We start from the raw sequence: 22,366 nt of genomic DNA on the forward strand, positions 1-22,366 counted from the left end.
CCCCCCCCCCCCCCATGTACAATGTAATTTGAAAAATCGTTTTCAAACTTTTTTTTAAATCTTTAATTAGATAAAATCCCTTATTATCCTTAAGGTTTAGGCAGTTTGTATGATTGGGTGACAACTGTCTCCCAATTGTGCTCTGGTGTTATCTTTCTCTCACATGCACCCTTGGTGTAGACTACATGCTATCACACATGTAGCACGAAGCAGCAGATACCAAGGGCTGGAACACTTCTTTTAGCACCTAGCTCCTCATCTATGCTCACACTGCCAAGAGAAGTGATCTACCGGCTGACAGTATCAGCATAGTATCCCAGGGATCTCAAGTCTCCCTGATGTTCAGGGAGTCTCCCTCTATTGATAGCGGCTCCCTGACGTCCGCGAGAGAGGCATTTGCTCCCTGAAAGGTTTACTCTGAGTAAACCTTTCTGGTAAAATATCAGTGGGTAAAGTTTCAGAGTGAGGCTTGCCTCCTGGAGGAAGGTCATGTGATCTCTAGAGTAGCCTCAGAAGGAGGCTTGGCTCCTGGAGGAAGGTCATGTGATCTCTAGAGTAGCCTCAGAACGAGGCTTGCCTCCTGGAGGAAGGTCATGTGATCTCTAGAGTAGCCTTATATGTCCTGGTTGTCTAGTTATAGAGAACATTTATTTCATTTGCTGCCCATAGCAACTAGTCAACTGTGTATTAGGGACTTTACTCCTCAGCGTTTTTTTAAAAAGGTCTTGGGCTGTCTAATAAATCGTGACCTTTACACTGACAGATACTTGAACATCAATTCACAAATCTGATGTACTGTATATATAAATATATAATATTATTGTATTATTGGTATATGGATTTTATTTTACTGTATGTATGTATATATATTATTATCATTATTATTTCTTTTATATTCTGACGATGGCCGCTGTAAAAAACAAAACAAAAAAAACCTAAAGGGCACCTCCCTGAAATAAGGTTTTGCAGGTTTGGATGTCTAGTAGCCACAGTGACATCATCACACAGGTAGCAGCATGGGACACATTTTTAGTTAAGTACTTGGTTTCTACACTTACCTGAACCTCACAATGCATATTGCTTTCTCCCTAAACAATATTAAACACTAGACAATATTAAAGCACAAAAACTTACCTTTAATTAATGATATATATATTATAGTACACTATGGGGAAATGATCAACACTGGAGCAGACAGAATCTGGAGCAGCTGTGCATGGTAACCAATCAGCTTCTCTCTTCAGTTTGTTCTGTTCAGCTTTGAAAATGAAAGAAAGAAGCTGATTGGATGCCCTGCACAGCTGCACCAGATTTTGTCTGCGGCCATTTTGATAAATTCCCGTTATGTTTTTGAAAGTTTGTCTTCTTTTTTAAGCAATACCATACATTTTAATTTTATATTCAGTCAATATTATATTAAGGATTGAGAAACTTCACCCACGTTTTCTTTTATCATGGTATACTACAAACCATTCAGCATTTTTCTCTAGGTACCCAGCTGTGTTCTTTAGCAACCTAGAAACGCCCCTGGCCTGAGCGTTACATCATGGCATCGTGAATCCACTGAAGTGATTGCAGTGCTTTGCAGGCCCAATGGCAAAAAAACAATAAATGCACATTCATTTTTTTAATGTGTGTTCATTTTTTCTTTTTAAAAGCTAGATTATATGTCAGCTAGTTGGGTTTCATCCGCATAAGTGGAAAGCGTCCGGATGGGTATCCCTACATCTCGGTAGGACACCTCTTCACCTCCCTGACATCAGAAAGACTCTGTTTCCACGCAGAAAAGGTGAGTCAACCTGTCGCACCATAAACAAGGCTGACGTCACCAGCCTGGCAACAGAGGCGCGCCCAGCGTGGACGTCACTTCCGCCGGGACCGAACGCGACAACCGAACTGTGTTAACGTTGAGATGGTGAATAATCGCCTTTTTGAGACTGAAGGAGCGCTGGAGACCGAGAGCCCTCGGTGAGCTGGCGGTGGGACTGTGAGGGGTGACCGTACGGGGCTAGGGTGAAGGAAAAGACAGCTGGAGGGGGCGGGGCGGGTGCTCTCCCAGCTGTCACTTCTGTGTATGGAATGTGCTATGTGTCACTGCCTGGCCTCCTATGTGTTTTTTTTCCCCCCCAGTGCCGCTTATACATACTGCTGTATGTCATTCCCCTTAAGGGCTATGATATTAATTTCAAGAATCAGCTAACAGACGAAATAGGGTGTGCTTATTTATTACGGTTTACGAAGCTGTCTGGAGCAGAATGTTCCGACTGTGACATTGTCAGGCTTTATTGTGCCATGTAAATGTAAAACTGTCTGGGGAAAATGATCAGCTAACAGTTTTGGTGTAAAGACGTTAGTCTGTCCTTCCAATGTGTGAAAGGCAAGCCTATCTCCGGAAGAGCTAAATCTCCCTTTGCAGGGGGGGCTACCCCTGCACTGTAAGGCCTGGTTCACACCTGACCGTTTTGTAGCGCGTCCTACGCTCGATGAACGCTCTACAAAACGGTCAAAAAAATAAATAGCACTGTAGTCAATGGCCTCGTTCCCACCTGTCCGTATTTCCGCCCGTCCCAAACGCACTACAAAACGGCCCACGCATGAAAAGGTCCCGGAACGTTTTTTGCTGTGTATTGGTCCGTTTTGTAGGGCGTTTTCCATTAGTATACTGCCAAGTAGCCTTTGGAATCGCGCGATGGTCGCGTGGCTTTTTTACCGTGAATCGCGGTAAAAAAAACGCGTGACGGTCGCGCATATTACAATACGCATAGGTGTGAATGGGGCCTTAGGGTTAATTGATCCCTGTTAGGGGGACTGTTACTTACCTGATTTCCCCCCCCCCCTGCTTCCTCAGCAATTGGTGACCTCTTTACCATAAGCTCTGGCTTGTGAACTGTCCCTCAGTGTCTGCACATATATTGCTGGGCTGTGAGCCCTGCATTAGGTGTGATGATGTCAGAGAGGCCTCTAACCACCTGAGGGGGAAGAGGCTGCAGGAATTGGGTCCTGTACACAATACCCCTAGACATAAATGAGCAGTTAACCTTTGCAGTGCTGGGTAACCCCACTGGAGGGGGAGATAGGCTTTCAGTTCAATTCACACCAGATCCGTTTTTCAACAGATGCCAATGAAAGGTAACCCCAAAAATAATGAATGGGGATCAGTTCACACCGCTCAGTTATGTTGCGCTGGAAAAATATAATGGAACATGTACTACTTTTTTTTTTTCAACGGAATGCAACGCAGCAGTTGATTTTTCAGTGCCCTTGCTTTAGAATCTGTTGAAAAACTGATCGCAATGCAACTAATTGCAAGGTACATAAGTTCATAAGTCAATAGACCCTTTGTTGACTTATGATTACTTTGCAATTTTGGTATGAATGGGCCGTTAAGCCTATGTAAACCTAAAAAACTCAAAAATTACATAGCTGTCTTTGTGTCTTCAAAACTGCATTGCATATCCTTTTAAAAAGTTCACTCTGCCAATTTGTGTTAGTCAGTGGTACTTCCTATAGTAAGGTGTGAATGCTTACTGCCCTGCTTGCAATGCCATAGGGGTGTTGTCACCCTTGCATTAGCACCCCAGCATCAGGACTACGAGTCGGTTCACACCATAAACAGTGCATTCTAGAATCTGAATCGCATTCCGTCCGGCTTTCTGCAGGAGGAGGCGTGGGTGGTGCATTGAAGTCCATGGCACCGCAGCCACGCCCCCACCCGCAGAGTGATTGGCCGCACCAGAACGGGTGGCACATCAGTGTCTGCGTTCCGGTCCAGTGCGATCAGAGAAAATAGTGCAGCATTTTTGCGCATCGCACTGGACCGTAATGCAGGCACTGATGTGCCATGCGTTCTGGTGCGGGCAGGGGGTGTGGATGCCGTGCCATTGACTTCAATGCCCTGCCACGCCCCCTCCCACCCCTGAGTGCAGGAAGCCGGACGGAATGCGATTCAGTGCGTTCCAGAGCCTGACCGCTCTGGAATGCACTGTTTATGGTGTGAACCGGCCTTAAAGGCTTGAACAGCATCTCATGTCCTTTCATTCTGCCCAGCCAGTGCACATCCTCTGCCTGGTTGACAGTGACTCTGACAGGAAGCAACACTGTTAGCCTATTGGGGTTGCTTTAATACATCCGCAGAAGTATTGTTCCATTACCCCACAGCCTTTGACTTCACTGCAGAAGACAAATATTTTTTAAAACTTGAAAGTCAGAATATCATTAGTATATACACCTTACCAGCTCTCTGCCTAGTCTACAAACATTGGATTCATTCACTGTAAAAAAAAAAGCAACGTGGAAAGGTATAACACATTGATTTCCCACCTTCTGTTTGCAGGCTATCTATAGCATTTTGCTTTTCTACAGCTCAGATTTCAGCCATAATGTATGTGCCAGTAATATCTGGTGGGCAAGCAGTACATAGGGAAGACATTTGACATAGTAGACAGACAGCATAGATACTCAGTAATACTTTTGACAAAGCAGTGCTAATGATCGCTTAGGATTCTGTAAAAAAAATACAATACTGTGCAAAAGCTATGCACTTGTAGAGGGAGCTTTAAACACAAAAAATTGCAACAAATAGTTTTATTTATCAATTTACAAACTAAAAAGTCCAAGAATATGAAAAAAAATACTAAATCAATAGTTGGTGTATCCTTTTTGCCTTTTAAAACAGCATCAATTCTTCTAAGTACATGTGCACACAGTTTTATAAGACACTTGGCAGGTAGTTTGTTCATTGTCTAGGATAGGATGTCCTTTCTTTCCCTGAGGATAGTTCTATATGACTTTGGCTGTATGTTTGGGGTTGTTGTCCTGCTGCAGAATGAATTTGGGACCAGATGCCCAACGCCATGTGCACAAATGCAGTCTCAAACCTTCAAGGAACCTCCTCCATGCTTTGCTGTTACCTGCAGACACTCATCCTGGTGCCATTCTCCGGGCCGTTATTGCCAGAAATGTTTTGATTTTTAACTTATTGGTGCACAGCACCTGCTGTCATTTTCTGCACACGCTCAGGTTTCTGCACACGCAGTGCAGTGGGTTGTGCCGCGTTTTTGATGCGTTCCGGGCCGTATTTGGTTAAAAAACAATATTTTTTTTTTTAACGTTTAACAAGGGCTTTCAGTGCGTTCCAGGCATTTGCATGCGTTTTTGATGCATTTGCAGATGCAGAGCAGGTAAAATAGGGCCTGTTGCAGTTTTTTCACCTGCTCTGGAATGGCACGCTGCGATGTGAACTGGAGCAAAAAATACCATTGGAATACATTGGACGCAGTTTTGATCCGGTCTGCAACTGCTCTGCTCCACGCTTGGTGTGAACAAGGCCTGACCAGACTTCTTCAGACTGGAGATGGGTGTACCAGGGTCCCACTGGTATCTGCCAAGTCTGAGCTGATGGTATCACTAGACTTCTTCTGGTTGTGAAGGGATGTCAGCATGATGTCTTACATCTGCTGCACTAATTTTCCTTGACCGACTACTAGCTTTTTGAGTCATTACTGTGCTCAGTCTGGCCCTTGTAAAAGTGGGGAAAAACAATTTGATTATACTACCTGTTGCAACCCCATCCAAGTTATCCCGAATTTTCCAAACTGTCTAAAAGTTTAAGCTAGGTAATTTCACAAATCTCCATGCAGCTGCCATTCTTGCCAGCCAGCAGAAAGCACCCCACTGCAGTCCCTGAGGTTCCACAATCCTTCATGATGACAGAATTAGGGCTGCAACAACTAATCGACAATCGATTATAATCGATTATTGAAAAAGTTGTCAACTTTTTCAATAATCGATTTAATCGGCTTCCGATCAGTTGGCCCTGTTCACCCATGCTGCACGCCACACCTCCTCCCCACCTCACGCTCGCAGACCCGCCCGCATCCGCGCCGCAAATGTCTGGGCAGTATGAGTATACATTTGGAGACTACACCCATCCGTGGATGTGGCAACTTCCCCCTACCTGTCCTGCCAGCCTCGGCAAATGGTAGAGGTAAGGTAGGACCAGGGCACTGTGTGCTTGGTGTCGTTCCCCTCCTTCCATGTCTGCTTGTGATAGGTGAAAGCTAATGTTCTGCATGCCTGAAAAGTTTGGTGGTGGCTCAGTATGCAGAGTGCTAGAGAAAATATGCACTGGTTCCTTCCTGGCCAGAATAGGGTCTGACCTTCAAGGGGATGGAGAGGGGCAATCCAGGGCCCACTGGAGAGAGAGAGACGCAACAGTCAAAATATGCGACGATAGAACATAAAACAACAAGTGTGGCTTTTTAGGTGGCAAAGAGACTTTTTACAAACTCATGTCTGTGTAAAAAAAAAAAAATTTTGATTATTGATTCATGTTAAAATCTTAATATCAAAAGTGCACATATCCACCTTATTTCATTCTAATTATGTTACAACATGATAATTTCATATACATAGGGTATTCAATACCGTAGATAATAAATCTTGGTGTAAAGATTTGCCGCGTTTCACGATATTGCTTCCTCAGGAGTCTTAGCTGTCTGTGGATATTTGGCAACGTTCGGCACCTGCAACAAGCGGGAACAGAAGAGCAGGAGAGGGAGGCGGAAAGGAGAGGCAGAACAGGAGAGTAGTGAACAGTGCGCACAGCACCCAAATGAGGGCCTTCCAGGGAGATCAAGGCAAAGCCCAATGGATTACCATCTACTTGTATTTAACCTCATAGCCTGTGGAGATAAGATTTCAGTTGTATATGTAGGCCAATCTTGTTATTGGCCGGGATAGTCTAATAATCCATAGTATTAGTCTCCTCCTTTCCCAACCTATTCACTTCTCTACACATGTATCAATCCTATAGGTGTCCTCCTATTATGATACTTGGGTCTCATCCCTGGGATGTATGCAAGCATTCACCTCCCCCTATTCCCTAAACAGATACTGAAGACAGGAAAAGATTTACCAGAGAGACATTTTGATTTTATAATGAATGTATAATGGGAGGAGATGACTGATCTGTAATTTATACTTGTGACATACCCGCACTACATTTCTCTGAAATTAAAATGTCTCCATGTAAAATCTTTAGGGCCCTTTCACACCTAAGCTGTTTGCTGCTCGTCGATCAGTGCGACAAACGGCTCAACGTCAGTGTTTTGTCACAAACAGAAATATGCCTGTCACACATAAGAGTACATGCACTTCTTTGGGCCAGATTTAAGCGGCTTTTGCGCAATTTTTTGTGTGCATTGTTGACATGAATGTGCCAGGATCTGCTCACAAAAACATGTGACTTAATATACGCACGTAAAACACAGAAAAAAGAAGCACATAATAGGTGTCGCCTAGGTGGGAATCCAGCCATATTGTCTTCAGTATCTGTTTAGGAATTGGCTCCTACCAAGTTGTTTGGCTGCAGAGTTAGTATTACAGGTTTTGGAATTCCGCTGAAGGCGTTATTTTGGGAGAACACAGTCTCCCCATTCAGACACACCTACTGCATGGTCTGTGTACTGTATGTAATGGTGCTGTGGATGAAAGATGGAGGCAAGGCCTTTGGCTACACTGTTTTAACCACAGTGGTCTCTGCACAGAGTGCCTACAGGAATAGCCCTACCTGGACTCTCAGCAAGGAAAACTGCAAGTGATTTCAAATGCAAAGAACTGGTATTCATAGGCAAAACTTACTTTTAACCCCTTAGTGACACAGCTTCTAAAAATGTTTTTGCTTCTGGGGCCCAGAGCAATTTTGCCATTTTTGGTGTATTTTTCTTTAACCATAATTTCTATCTTCATTCATTGCACCTATTACAAAAAATAAAATGCAAAAAACAAATTTTTCACAGCATTGGCACTAATAATGTGTACATAATTAGTGTAGCTAACAAAGTAATACATTCCTTTTATTTGTCCTGATTTCAGTTTATTTTGGGAGTCCTAGGTCACAAAATACAAGGAGTGAAATACAATTTTAGAATGTGGTATGTTTTTCTCCCATCTTTAATAACCTCCTCGGCACTATATTTTCTTATAAAATCTTTTATGGAAATCCTAGAGGCAGCCTCGGCGTCGGGTTCGCCGGTAGATGCTCTCATTTGGATGACCCCGAGGCGTCGCCCGGTGGTCCTCGCGCCGACACTGTCTTCCTCTTTGGTCTTATGGGACCGCCATCGAGGGACCTATGATCTAGCCTCAACCCACACTCCTCTGGCACCAATATATTCTGCAATTCAGATTTCCCTCCAGGTACCCAGTTACATGCATTTCAGTGGTGGACTGATAAAGGTCTCTATCGCATTGGCCGCTTTTTCAAAGCCCGTCAACCTCTCACGTTGACCTATTGCCAGAACACTTTAAATATGCCCCCCACTGAGATGTTTCGTTATAAGCAGCTTCATCACTTCTTAAGCTCTTTGAGCCTTCCTGCCGCAGAATCCCCTTTTGTCACCCCATATGAACGATGGTGCATGCGGTTAGACTCACCACGTGGAGGAATATCTCTCCTTTACGCACTTTTCGTGCATTCCTCCTCCAAATTATCGTATATGCTGGCCTGGGAACGGGAATTGCAGACCGAGTTGCCACTGGAGCTGTTGCATACCTGCTGTTCACGTCTGTCTGAGGGCCTACTAAACATATCCCTGATAGAAGCTAAAAATAAAGTTTTCTCCCGCTGGTATATGGTGCCATCAAGACTGTCAGCTATATACCAGGATCAGTCGCCCCTATGCTTCAGAGGATTTACAGGAACAATGTTGCACACTTGGTGGGAATGTCCACGCCTCCGCCCATACTGGAATAGACTTTATGCCTTGATGTATAAAGTGCTACAGATCCGACCACCTCGTGACCCACAGTATGTTTTATTGAATCGCCCAGTCCCTGGCATATCCAAACCTGAAGCCAAATTACTGACCTTTTTGGCTGCGAAAATCTCCTTGGCACAGGCTTGGAAATCCGCGACAGTTCCGTTCAAACAAGTTGTTTCTAAATTGTCGTGGATAATAGTGCACGAAAAACTAAGTAGCATCCTCGGAGATACCCAAAGTAAATTTGAGCGGGTATGGGAACCATGGATGCAATACCTCCACATTTCTGAGTCTCCTTAGCCGAGGGACACTATCACAAAATGGATCCCCATTGCTGTGTCCTGGATACCTCCCTGATATTTTTCTATTCTTCTCCTTTCCTCTACTTTCAACCTCCCCCCCTTGATCTCTTAATATTGTCTTTTTGTTTTTTGCACCCATTATGTGATATGCACTGTTGCTTTATCCCTTTTTCGTGAGCATCTAATGTACCTGATATGTCGTAAGCACTATCGCCATACGTTGATCTGACTTACATGACTTTGTAACAGTGATTATCCTTCGAGATGCTATGTCTGCTTTGTTTTGTTGTTTTACCCAAAACCTTAATAAAATAAATTTGTAAGTAAAAAAAATATTTTATGGAACCTTTTTTTTTTTTTTTTAACCACTTGCTGACTGAGGTGTTTACACCCCCTTCCTGTCCAGGCCATTTTTCAGTGTTCAGCACTGCAGTACTTTGACATTTATTCTGTCATGCAACGCCGTACTGAAATGAATTTTATACAATTCTTTTGGAACAGATAGAGCTTTCTTTTGGTGTTATTTAATCACCACTGGGGGTTTTTACTTGTTACTATATAAGAAAAAAAGTACAGAATATTTTTTTAAAAAAAACGTTTTTCCCTTTTATATTATTTCTGGAAACATTTATTTTTACCCAATTTTTTGGTAAAATATAAGAGACGGGGTCACGTCGGATAAATAGACACCAAACATGTCTAGCTTTAAAATTGTGCGCGCGAAATCGCAAAAAAACACCATAGCCAAGATTGGTCATAGGCGACGCTTTAAAAGATTGTACCGCTCATCAGTTTAGTGTTATCACCGATTAATGACCCGATAATTAATGCGGTCACTCCAACGTTTGTGGCGATATGTAACATGTGCTGCATAATTGGAGCAATCGTCGTTTTTGCGTGTAGGTGCACCTATCGCATTTTTGCGCATCTGTTTTTTTTGTGTATGTGTGTAAATGTTATTTATTTTGTGAGCATTTTTTTTTTTTTTTTACACTTAGTACCCTATGTGATAACAATAAAGTGAAGAAGTACCCGAAGAAGTACCCTATGTGATAAATTACAGGGACAGGTCCTCTTTATGGAGACCTCAGGGGTCTCTAAGACCCCTAATGTCACCTAGGGACCCCCCAGAGAAGCTGATGAAGCACAGATGTGTTTCTGTACCGGAGAGTGACAGAGAAATGCGGAAGTGATGTAATATACATCACTTCCTGCATTCAGAGACCGGGAGGAGAGCGGAGGGAGATTGTGTACTGATCTCCCTCCGTTCTCAGTGCACAGAGCCACTTTGGCCCGGGATGGATGGACGCCCTAGATCGCGGGGACGGTGGCAGCGGGGACAGCAATGGCGAGAAGAGGTAAGGAGGGGGGGGCGCACCCTGACTTGCATCATACAAGCGATCGGGCGTCTTTACAGACACTGGACCACTTGTATGTAAACGGCCATCGCTGGCCGTTTAAAATCCTGGCGGTTTCCCGCTCATGCGCACGATCAGGCGCGGGCATGAAGCACGTCTAAAGACGCCCACCCGCATCCAGGAGACTCCCATCTGGCCGTCTTTCAACGTTTTTTTTTTATTGACAGGGGCTTTGATACTTACAGGGTCGCTAACGGACTGAACGATCGTGATGGGATAATTCCGTCATCGGTCAGGACGGGGTTAAACAACAAAGCTGAAAATCAAAAATATAAACAACTTTATTAGGGTGTCTTCATATATTTGAAACGATTGGGAGCATTGGATTTCAGTTTGAACTCCTTTCAAATTAGACTGAACTAATCAAACAATAGATACATAAAGTTCAGCTTTATCCACCACAATACCAGCATGTTATACCTCCTTCCTGTCCAAGCCATTTTTGTCTGACACTGATTAGTCTGACTGACACTAACTTGGTCATGCAACACCTGTATCCAAATTAATTTTATATCATTTTTGAGGCGGCTTTCTTTTGGTGGTCTTTAAAGGGACATTAAAGCCTAAATCCCTCGCCAATGCTGGTGTTAGGACTTACCCTAAATGATGCCCCTTGATCCGATCATCTTTTTAGTAGTTTTTAGGAGTCCCTCAAGCGCTGGTGGCGGTCTCTGATCCAGCGATGACTCCTATCTCTTCCTGTCCCACGAAGTCTGTGCGCATGCATGCTGCCAGGCTGCATGCGTTCACTTACCCTGTGTCTCTCCTCTTCTCCCGGCCAAACATCTCTACTGCGCATGCGCCCGCCCCATGATCCTTTGTGAATCTTCAGATCTTCGGACTGGAGCGCACAGCGGAGAAACAGGTACGTTTTTAACCCTTTTTGTTAATTTTTTAAACTTTGTTTTCATGTTTTTGCATATATCTACTGCCTGCTAGCAGTAGATATGTCCAAAAAAATGGGAGGCTTTAATAATCCTTCAGTAACCACTGTTTGTTTTTTAATATATAAAGGAGAAAACATTTTGGAAAATAAACGGTTTTCCTTACTTTGTTTAGTCTAATTTTATTTGATATGTTTTCCTTCTTCATAAATGTAGACCAAAATGTATTCTGGGGGGGGGGGTTGTTATACTTCCAGAAGTTCTGCATTTGAGTGGCTTCTTTCAGTGCTCGATCACAGCAGGTGTGTTGACCCGCGTTGATCCGCATTGATCAACACAAGGACACTAAAAAGAACAATTGTTCCCTAGGTGCCCTGTTCACACCATACAAGTGCATTTGTGTGTGTTATACAAAAACGCATCATATTAACTTTAAACAAAATTGGAAACAACGGTAAACATGGCTATGTTTTACAACAAGGTATTGCAGCATGTATGCACACCAGCAGGCACGTATTATGCACACAATAACGTGTGCCCACTAATTAATCATATAACAAAACTGACAAAGCAATGTAGCCTAAATGCAGGTAATCACTATCAAATGACAGTTATCCCCAGCTGAGAGCGGACAGGGCAAACCTATTGGTGGCCAATGGTAATTTAAACCCACACCTTAAATGAAGCAAATTTTGGCCAGTTCTCGAGGAACCGGTCGTAATTCACACAGTGGGTGCCGCTGTCGGAACCCTTTCGTCCGGCATCCCTCGATCAGCTGCTTGAAGGAGCCGGTCGGAAAATCTTTGTACAAACAGACGGCAGCCAATGAGTTGCCGCCTCTGTTTGGGTATTCTGACAGTGGCTGCTGTCAGAATACAAACGAAATAGCGATTCCTCAATCAAAGCGCTCGTAGCGTTGATGAAGGAATCTACTCTCTTTTTTTTTTTTTTAGTTCCAGTGGGTTGAAGGAAAAAAATGGAGCAGAGTATGGCCAACTTTAGCCTCAGCTACTTGCTCTCTTTGGCTGTGAGACGATCCCTGATTGCCACTGTGAAAGGAAGGGTTGGGCTTTATCTGCGTAAAGGAAGATAAATCCTTTCCTCCCAGAAGAGCAAACGCCTACAGATACCAAATAGAAATAAGTTGCATATGTTAGGCAAGACATCCTCTGTTTCGCAAGCTTTTTTACTTTGAGTTAAGAGAGTTAAAAAACAAAATAAGAAGGAAAGGAAGCATTGCACATAATAGGTAGTCGTTTTTTTTTTAAGTTTAGTATTATCAGAGTCCCTATACTGAATTAAAAAAAAGTTTACTGGGTGTACTTTAGCTTGAGTTTATAGTTTTTGTTTGCCAATGGACAGAAAACAACTGAGAATAAATTTCCTACCTCGACTCCCCCAGACATTTCTTGTCTCCTAAAGGGTCAGTCCACTAATGTTTCACATTTTGGTAGATGTTGAAGAGTTAAACTGCCTAGCAGTTTCATATGTTTCCTAGGGACTCTACTGGTGAGATCTCACCCATGTTGGAGTATCCAAGTCTTTTCGTCTCCTCTACTACAGTAAAGCTTATTGTAATGTGGACTGGGGGAGTAGTACTTGATATTTTTATACTAGGGCTTTAACCTTGTTTGAATACTTTGTTCAGTAACTTTTAGAATTGTATTTGTAAGGTGTGATTTGATTCCTTGAGATTATCTTTCTAACCTAGTAACATTTGTAATTATGCAACTAGGATTTCAGTGTAAAGCCTCTTAAGGAAATATTCCTGACAACCTATATAGTATACTGGCCATTCACTCCTGCTTAATATTCAGATTTGAATTGTTGCTTTTTGGTAATGACACTGCAAGTGGCTATATGAAAGAATTAGTATGTACAACCTGTGTTATAAGTGAGTAATTGGATGGTAGATTAATCCCTCCTCCTTGTTGTGTTTCTACTAAGAAGCATTAAAGTGACATTAAAGTCAAAAATGTTTTTGCCTCAACACAATGTTAAGTAAAGCACTTACCTTAAATGATGTCTCTTAAGCCGATCATCTTCTTCTTTCCTGTAATTTTCAGCCTTCTCTCTAGTGCTGCGGCGAGTCTCCGATCCAGCGCTGACTCCTCTGTGATTGATGGCGCTTCCTCTCCCATGGTGTCTGCATGCAGGTGCACGCATCCATAGACTTACCTTGTGTCTCTCCTCGCGTCCCGGTTGAAAATGTGAACTGTGCATGTACCCGGCCCAAGATGCTTTGCGGCCGCCCGAGCGGTTTCACATTTTCGGACGGGAGCACGCAGGGAAGATACAGGTAAGTTTAAACCGCTGTTAAAGCGTTTTTTGTTTTTGTTTAACTTTTTGCATAGATCTACTGCTTGCTAGCAGTAGATCCCTTAGCTTTTTTGGCATAGATCTACTGCTGGCAAGCAGTAGATCTATGCCAAAAAAGCTAAGGGTTTAGAAACTGCTTCATTTATGAAACCAGTATTGCTCTTTTACTCAAAAGGCACACATGTTATTGCTTTAATGTGTAGATTTACTGTAGACAAACAATTAGGGTGATGAAATCCTTTGTCCTCTAATTGGGTGTTTTTTTTCCCCCAAGCAATGTAGCCAAATGGTAGCAAATGTCTCCCTTGGCTGGGCATAGTTGGCATTGGATGCAAAACTAAAGTACTAAGCAGTGAGGCAGTGCATGCATCTTCAGATTTAACTTTCAACTTTTACTGAAATGTGTCTTTCAAGGGTAAGTATTGGGAGAGTATAATATACTCTTCCCACTACTTATTGCCGGCGTAGGACACTGCAGCTGTCATACTGACTCCATATACCGAGAGCCAAGTGATCCGATGATCACGCAGCTTATGTTCTCCTCCCTGCAGAAAGCGGTGACCCCTCTCAGCGCTCAGACTGTGGAAAGGGTTGGCCCAGGGGATTGGCTTTACTTCTCATTTGGGTCACAGGAATATATTTACTTATGTACTCCTGTGACCCAAAGTCAGAGTATAGTTGGCATATACTGAACTACAACCTCAATACAAACTAGTAGTCCTATCACTGGAGCCATTTTCTAAACTTTATTTTATTGTTTATCCGATTAACTGATTAATCAAACCTAATAATCGGCTAACTAATCGATTTTGAAAATAATCGTTAGCTGCAGCTCTACAGTAGTTCAATATGTGGCAGATGCATCAGCTGATGCAAATTGAATGTCTGCTTAAAGCATTAGCATAGTTAAATGCATCTACAATGCCGTTGGGCAAAATAAATACATGGCTAGTAAATCTTTGCAACACATTTGTATTTACTAATGGCTTCGGTGGTTTAGAAATGCTGCGAGTACAGAAATACGTGCTGCATGCCAAGTGGCATGTTTACTGGGGTACACATACCTGCTGTTATTAGGGGGGCTTTTCAACCCCTGCAAGCAGGACAATGAAATGACTATAGATCTTTTAGTTTGTGCTAGGAACTCTGGCTCTACCACAGCAGCCAGAGATTACAATAGGGGGTCATGCTGCCTATGATTTATTCTGCGTATATACTGCTGCAAATTTATCTGCACATTTTTTCCGTTAGTATTTTATGTTCCCTCTAATTTGGGCATCTGGCTTACCAATATGAAAAATATATTTAACAGATCCATAGGAAATCTTGGATGTTAATAACAGTTGCATAGCTTTTAGTTTGCCTTTTAAATGGCAACTCACAACAGAGGATAAATAAGCAGTTGCTGTGAAAATAAGCTTGCGACATCATAAATGTTCTTGGAACTATTTAAACTACAGAAATCTTGAAAGAAAACGTAATAAATGTATGGTTTGCTGAGTCCATGCCCACACAAGTAGTTACCATGGTACTCTTTGAGACATGGTCATCAATTATTAGTGTTTGCCTTTGCAGCAGAAAAAAAGTGTGCACTTTTGGTCAGATATATACTATACCTTTTACTGGTAGCTGCCTCTCATGCAATTACCATATGGGTTGGCAAAAAGAAAAAGCTTATCTGTGTACAATGGTGCCCTTCTGTTGTTTATGTAGGTTGTGCTATTGTATGTGCTATGTCAGGTGTTCTTATACATATGTCTTTGGGTTAAAGGAACCAAATCAAAGGAGCCAGTTGGAAAATTTTCTAACAAAGTGCGTAGCCAATGAGCTGCCGGCTCTGTTCGGGTGCTCTGATAATGGCCGGCAGCCGCTATCAGAATACAATGAGGTCAGCAGGAGATTCCTCGATCATTGCTCATAAGCCTTGATGGAGGAATCTGTTATATTTTCATCATTCAGCCTGCGAGTTGAACAAAAAAAATTATAGAACCGTGTAATTCCAGCCTTAGTCATTTGAGGCAAAATCTGCTTGTAAGATAGTAACTGTGGATAGCTATCTAGCATTATACAACCAACTCGGGCAACGTTTCTGCAGTGGTTCCAATTGGCAGCCCCTTTCCCACATTATGTAATATAAATACAGAGCTGCATTAATTGCCATTTGTGTTGGTTTTTTTTTTTCAAGCATGCAGCTATTTTTCTTTTGTCTTTTTTATATTGGCTTTTCACAGTTGCAGGAATTCATCGACACCTTCCAAAATGACGGAAACTACATTCACACAGCATGTTGATGTGATTTATATTTTCCCCACGAAGATTGAGAAAATTGTTGTTTTTAGTTGGCTCTGTTATAATCGAAACTGTTTAGTAACGTCAGACAGATGTTTGTGTTTTGCTGTCATATTGTCATTTTCTTTCATTACCTGTGCATTAACTGAGCATTTCCTTTCATTACCGTGTGTCATTGTGTTCAGATTCCATATGTCTAAAAAAAAATTGCTATTACTGTTCATGCACAGTTTGAATGGTGGTGGCTTGGACTAGGCTAGGCATTTTACATGTTTTCATGTTTACATGTTTTCATATAAGCACAGAAATGTGGCTTAATGTGTACATTTTAAAGTTGAGAAAATTGCTAGTTAGCCAGTAACAGTCTTTCCAAGAAATCTTCCAGAGCAGCCACCTGGGAGATAATTAGCTCAATAATCTACAGGAAATAAAAGCTTTTCTCTCCTACCTTCCCTTCAGTTAAGTAACTAGAAATGGAACCACCACCAAAGTGTGTAAGTTAGAGCTGCAGCTAACGATTATTTTCATAATCGATTAGTTAGCCGATTATTAAGTTCGATTAATCGATTAATCGGATTTAAAAAAAAAGTCTACAGTGATGGACTACTAGTTTTGTATTGAGATTGTAGTCCATCACGGGAGCAAGCTTGGAGCGGTGGAAGTAAAAAAAAAAAAGACTGTATTTTGCACTCCATAAGGCGCATCGAACCATAGGATGCAGGGAGGTTCTGTGATTGCAGCAGTAGTTAGTGACAGCTGAGACAGGTGGCACTGTGATTACAGCGCCACGGTCTCAGTGATCACACAGAGCAGATGAAGAACGGACGTTCTTCGTCTGCTCTTGGGGCTCTATGGTGAGCTCCTATGCCGTGGTCATAGGTCCCCCAGAGGAGCGGGGGACCCCGAAAACCACGGTGGTGGGGCACCGGACACGATCGCCGCCGCTCGGTTTGATACAAGTGATGTGATTAGACAAATAGACACACGATTATTTCCAGGATAATACATGCTGCAGAACAGTACACAGAGGATTTTTTTGTTCTGGTTAGTTGAATACTGGATAACAGAGTTTACTGTATGTGCCTAATATGAAAAAATATTCATATCGTATACATCATTGCCTGTACCATTGTACAAAATTTGCAAAATAGCAATGTGTCCTAATGATCAGGTCTGCTCCAAGATAATATATTTAATAAATGAAAACTCTCAACTTATGTTGCAGCTCAACAAAAATACCCAACCAGAAGATGTGCCGGTAATGTTTTTGCTGGCAGTCCTCAGAGCATTAAATTACGATTACATATAAATTAGCACTGTATGCAAGGTCATTCAACCAGTAGAGTGGAGTAAAGAAAGAAGGAACCCTAACAAATAATACTGTGTCCTTTGTCCCAAGGTTAATGGTTGATGACATTTTTATAGCCTTTTTCAGCTCTTAGTACTTGGTTAACATCCTGTATTTAGGCTATAGCTATGGAAATGGTTCACATCAGTTATTCCAGGCGTATAATCAAGAATCTCTATTAATACTTTGCTTTAGATTCCAGGAAGCCAAGGCACAATTATATAATTGTCTTTGAGAAGCTAAAATTTCCACTCCATGAAAATTGTGTTGACAGGCATTTACAGACCAAATACCAAATACAATTTACTTTCTCTGCACTCTTATATAGTTATGATATGGAAAAACTTAGACTTTTAAGCAATAAGCCGATACAATATTATATATTTGGGTAGCAGCCACAAGAAAAGGTATACTACGTTTATGGTTATTGGCAAACCATACCCCTTTTGAAAGAGTTTGCATAAAATATGTCTGGTGAATTGGATGGAAACCAACTCGTACAAACCGAAATTGGATGCAAAAATGCTTATAAACATGGACACTATTACTGCAAAATTCTTTACAAACTGTTGTTTTTTAATTGATTGACCTGACATCGTCCATTCATAATTGAGCCCATAAGAGGCATATGAAGGAGAATAGCGAATTTTGTTTTATTTATTCAGTATTCTGCACTATCCTGAAAATACAGAAGAGAGGAAGTTCTCATTTTGGTCTAGGGGTTGGAATAAAGCAGAATTAGTTACTCGGTTCCCGGCTCCCTCCAGTTTTTTAGACCAGCCTCTTCTCCCCTGGGCTCTGGAGGTCTAAGGACTGCTGACATCATCACGTCTTATGTAGGTCCATTGACTTGCATTAGACATGAGGATGTTGGGGGAAATTCTATAGCTGGAGCAGAGGGAGAAAGAGGTAGGTACTGCTGCAGGAGCTAGGATTAGACAAGTAAAACCGTTTTATTTGAGTCCCCTAGACAAAACAAACCCTTAACCTTTGCAGTGCAGGGGTAGCCTCACTACATGGGTAAGTTTTTAATTTGCCTGGTGTTCTTCTTTAACTACTTGCTGTGCGGAGCAGTTTCTAAATTTTTGCACACATGATAAAATCTGAAATTTTGGCTAGAAAACCGCTTAATACCCCTGAAACAATGATATATTTTCTGAAAGCAGAGGCCCTCTAGAATTAAAAAAAAAAAATGCTAGTTGCAATTTTTTTATGTTGCACGATATTTGTGCAAATGTTTATCAAGCCAGTATTTTTGGGATAAAATACACTAAAATGAATTTTAGTTCACAGTAACTGAATTTAAAACCCATTTTTTTTTTTTTTGTAAAATGTAAAAGATGGAGTTACATCGAGGCAATAGATGCCAAACGTGTCAAGTGATAAAAATTGTGTGCAATCGTTTGGCTATTTTACTGCCTTTTACTACTCATCAGTTTAGGGTTAACAGTGAGTTATAGCCCTAAAATTATTGCTGTCACTCAAATGTTTGCGGCGATACCTAACTTGTGGCGCAATCGTCGTTTATTTACATCTGTATGCCCTACGTGCGCGTTTTCGTTCACATGTTGTTGTTGGGGTTGGTTTTTATTTTTACTTTTCCACTTAACTTTTTATTGCTGCCACACAGGGGCTAACAAGCTCCTATCTGATAGCATTTGGAGGTGACAGATTCTCTTTATGGAGACATCTGGGGTCTATCAGACCCCAGATGTCTCCCCTGGCCACCAATACAGGTGATCGAGCACAGCATTGTGCTTGATCCAGTGAGTAACTAGCATTTCTGCCGAACTTGTGACAGCTGTGTGTACAGTGCTTCCTGACTTGCTGATCAGAGAGCAGATCGGGGAACGGACGTTCTTCATTCTGCTCCCGCTCTCCATCCTGACACTAATAGCCATGGTCCCGGATCCCCCAGAGAAGCAGGGGACCCTGAAAACCACAGCAGTGAGGTGGGAGGAGAGGGGGACAATATTGCAGCCTGCTACAAGTGATCTTGGTGGCTGTACAGCCGCCAAGATCACTTGTACAGATCAAGCTCCGACTGTTGAAAAAAGCTACCAAGATCATGGCGGCAGCAGCAGCAGCCGCAGCCATGATCTTGATTAAAGCAACTTCAGGACCATGATTAATGAACATCCGGCAGTCCTGAGTAGAACTATGGTCAAAATGTACATATATGGTGTAGTCTGTGACTACATTACCACAGTAGTTTTTGTATTTTTCTTTTTCCCCCTGTAAAACAGGTATATTACCTGTTGATTTCCCACTTCCTGTAACCGTGACGCTGTTTGTTCTCTGTTAGATCACACAACCCGTAGACAAGGTAGCCTTAGAGAAACATGCAGCAGATTTTTTTTTTCTAAACAAGCAGGTTATTAATTTACCATCCTTTTCTTGTAGAGATGAACATATCAAGTTTAACAAGGGCTTCATATTTAGCAGCCTTTTTGTATTCTGGTTATGACATGATCCTTGATTCCATCTAATTCTCTGTATTCTGTTTTTCACAGGTTAATAGAGGAGTACCTCTCTCCACTACCAAGCTCTCCTTCTAAGAAAGGCTGTACTGCTAAACGGAAGCAGTATTATATAAATCGTGCCATCCGCAACTCTGATCTAACTCCAAGGGCCAAAGGGAGAAAGAGTCTACGCCGCCTGGAAAACAGTGAGACAAATAAAGGGGAGAGGGCACTTGCACACAAATTACTAGCTATAAATAAAATGTGTCAGTGGCCACATATTTCTGTTTGATCTTTTTCATGACTGGCTCTGACTAAAGTTCTCACTAAAAACTGTGATAGTATGCGGTCTCTATGGGTAAATACTCAATCCACATAGGTATAAGCCAACTCAAGTAAACACCTTTTTGTAGTTTGCTCTAAAAATAAATTTTTAAAAATATTTTGTCACGTAAATATCATGTCTAAATGATTAACACTTCCTAAGTCTGATGCCAATGCTACTAATTTTGGCGTGGGCATCTAGGCATCAATAGTCACAAAAGGGTTAACCAAATGGTGGTAGACCAGTAAACTAGAGCAAAATAAGTGCTAGATTTGGATTTAGATTTGGGTATTGTATTTGTTATGCAAACCTAGGATCATTTGGCTGCGTGACTGCAATATTTTAACATTTAACAGCGTTTTTCATTTAAATACCGTATATACTCGAGTATAAGCCGTCCCGAATATAAGCCGAGGTACCTAATTTTACCACAAAAAACTGGGAAAAAGTATTGACTCGAATATAAGCCGAGGGTGGGAAATGAGGCAGCTACTGGTAAATGTACAAAATGAAGATAGATACCAATAAAATTACATGAATATTTATTTCAAAGAAAAACAATAACTTAGCTCTGTACGTGGAAAAGGGGGGTCAACATTAACAATATGGTATCAAAAATACCGTAACTTTAAAAGTACAACAACCTTAGCTCAATCGGCAACCAAGCTAACACACAAGAGCTAAAATCCTTCAAAACTGGAGTTCTCCTCCTCATCATCTGTATGTCCAAACATACAAACAGCTTCAGCTGGTGTGAGGTTATCAGCACAGACATTGTCATCATCACTGAGTTCACAGTCATCACCATCACTGCTGTCGTTCTCATACAAAGCGCTGTCTTCACTGCCATCCATAGCATTACTAATGCCACATTTCTTGAAGGCGCGTTGCACCAAGCTTTCATTTTCCGCCACTCCCTTACTTGTTTTTCGTCAACACAAAATTCCCTACTTGCAATACTGTTATTGCTTTCTTCTGCTCTTGACACAACCTTAAGTTTTAAACCAGCTTCGTATGACCTGCGTTTTTGTTTTGGTCCAGGATTAGAAGTACCGATATTGGGATCCATTTCTAACAGGATAAAAAAATGAATTTTTTTGAAAATGAATTGTCCCTCCTTTTTGACCCCTCTTACTTCTCATAAGCCCCACTCCTTATAGAATCCACTCACTCCATCCCCTGCATTCCACATATTGTGTAAGGAGAATACAGCTCAGTGTCATAAGTGGGGTATATTGCAGGGCTCTGTGGGGTCTAACAAGGCTGGTTAGACCCCTCAGAGCCCTGGTGAGATCCCACACTGCCCTGGTTAAACCCGGGCTCCGTAGGGTCTCACCAGGGCTCTATGGGGTCCCACCAGGGCTATGTGCGATCTCACCAGCCTGGTGAGACCCCTCAGGGCCCTGGTGAGACCCCACAGAGCCCTGGTTAAACCAGGGCTCTGTGGGGTCTCACCAGAGCTTTGATGGGGCCTCACCAGGGTAGCAGGGCTCTGTGGGGTCTAACCAGCCTTGTTAGACCCCACAGAGCCCTGGCAAGACCCCACAGAGCCCTGGTCTCACCAGGGCTCCATGGGGTCTCACCATGGCTTTGTGGGGTCTCACCAAGGCTTTCTGGGGACTCACCAGGGCAGCAGATTTCTAACAGGGTAGTAGATTTTACATGACACATTTAATTTTTATTTTAGCTGCCTTGTTGTATGTATGTATGTATGTATGTATGTATGTATGTACATATTGTCAACACGTGTACATATTGTGCACTAATGAATCAGGAGACTCACCGGCTCAAGGGATCCTGTCAGGTAACGAAGGGAAGGGAGAGGAGTCCGGTGACATCAACGTCAACGGACTCCTTTCTCCTTCCCTTCGTTACCCATCACGGACAACTACATCACCCGACTCCTCCCCCCTTCCCTTCGATAGCCGACAGAGCCACTCGGGGAGGGGGGGAGGAGTCCGGTGACGTCGATGTCCGTGACGTCACCGGATCTCCGACGGAAGACCCGGAAGCCGGCGGAGAGGTGAGTACAGATCAAATGAACGATCAACCGTGGATTCGGCACCCCTACTTAGAACGTGACCAGCCTACCTAGAGCCCGCTGACTCGAGTCAGAGCCCGCTGACTTTTTTAAAAAGGGACACCAGAGCACGCTGACTCAAGTATAAGCCGAGGGGGGCACTTTTCAGCCAAAAAAATGGGCTGAAAAACTCGGCTTATACTCGAGTATATACGGTAATAAATCCTTACATGGGTA

General features: G+C 42.4%; 1 protein-coding gene across 1 annotated transcript in view; it reads left to right on the forward strand.

The window, feature by feature from the left end:
• The first annotated feature begins 1,855 nt into the window (after nt 1-1,855).
• The window catches only part of R3HDM4 (R3H domain containing 4), a 39,434-nt gene continuing 18,923 nt past the window's right edge, over nt 1,856-22,366 (forward strand). Inside the window, exons 1-2 of the mRNA XM_018570475.1 lie at nt 1,856-1,968; nt 19,836-19,990. Coding sequence (XP_018425977.1) covers nt 1,913-1,968; nt 19,836-19,990 — 211 coding nt within the window. The 5' untranslated portion in view covers nt 1,856-1,912. The remainder of the gene's footprint in view (nt 1,969-19,835; nt 19,991-22,366) is intronic.

Source organism: Nanorana parkeri, unplaced genomic scaffold, assembly GCF_000935625.1.
Source record: "Nanorana parkeri isolate BGI_ZX_2015 unplaced genomic scaffold, ASM93562v1 scaffold1539, whole genome shotgun sequence".
NCBI classification, from domain to species: domain Eukaryota; kingdom Metazoa; phylum Chordata; class Amphibia; order Anura; family Dicroglossidae; genus Nanorana; species Nanorana parkeri.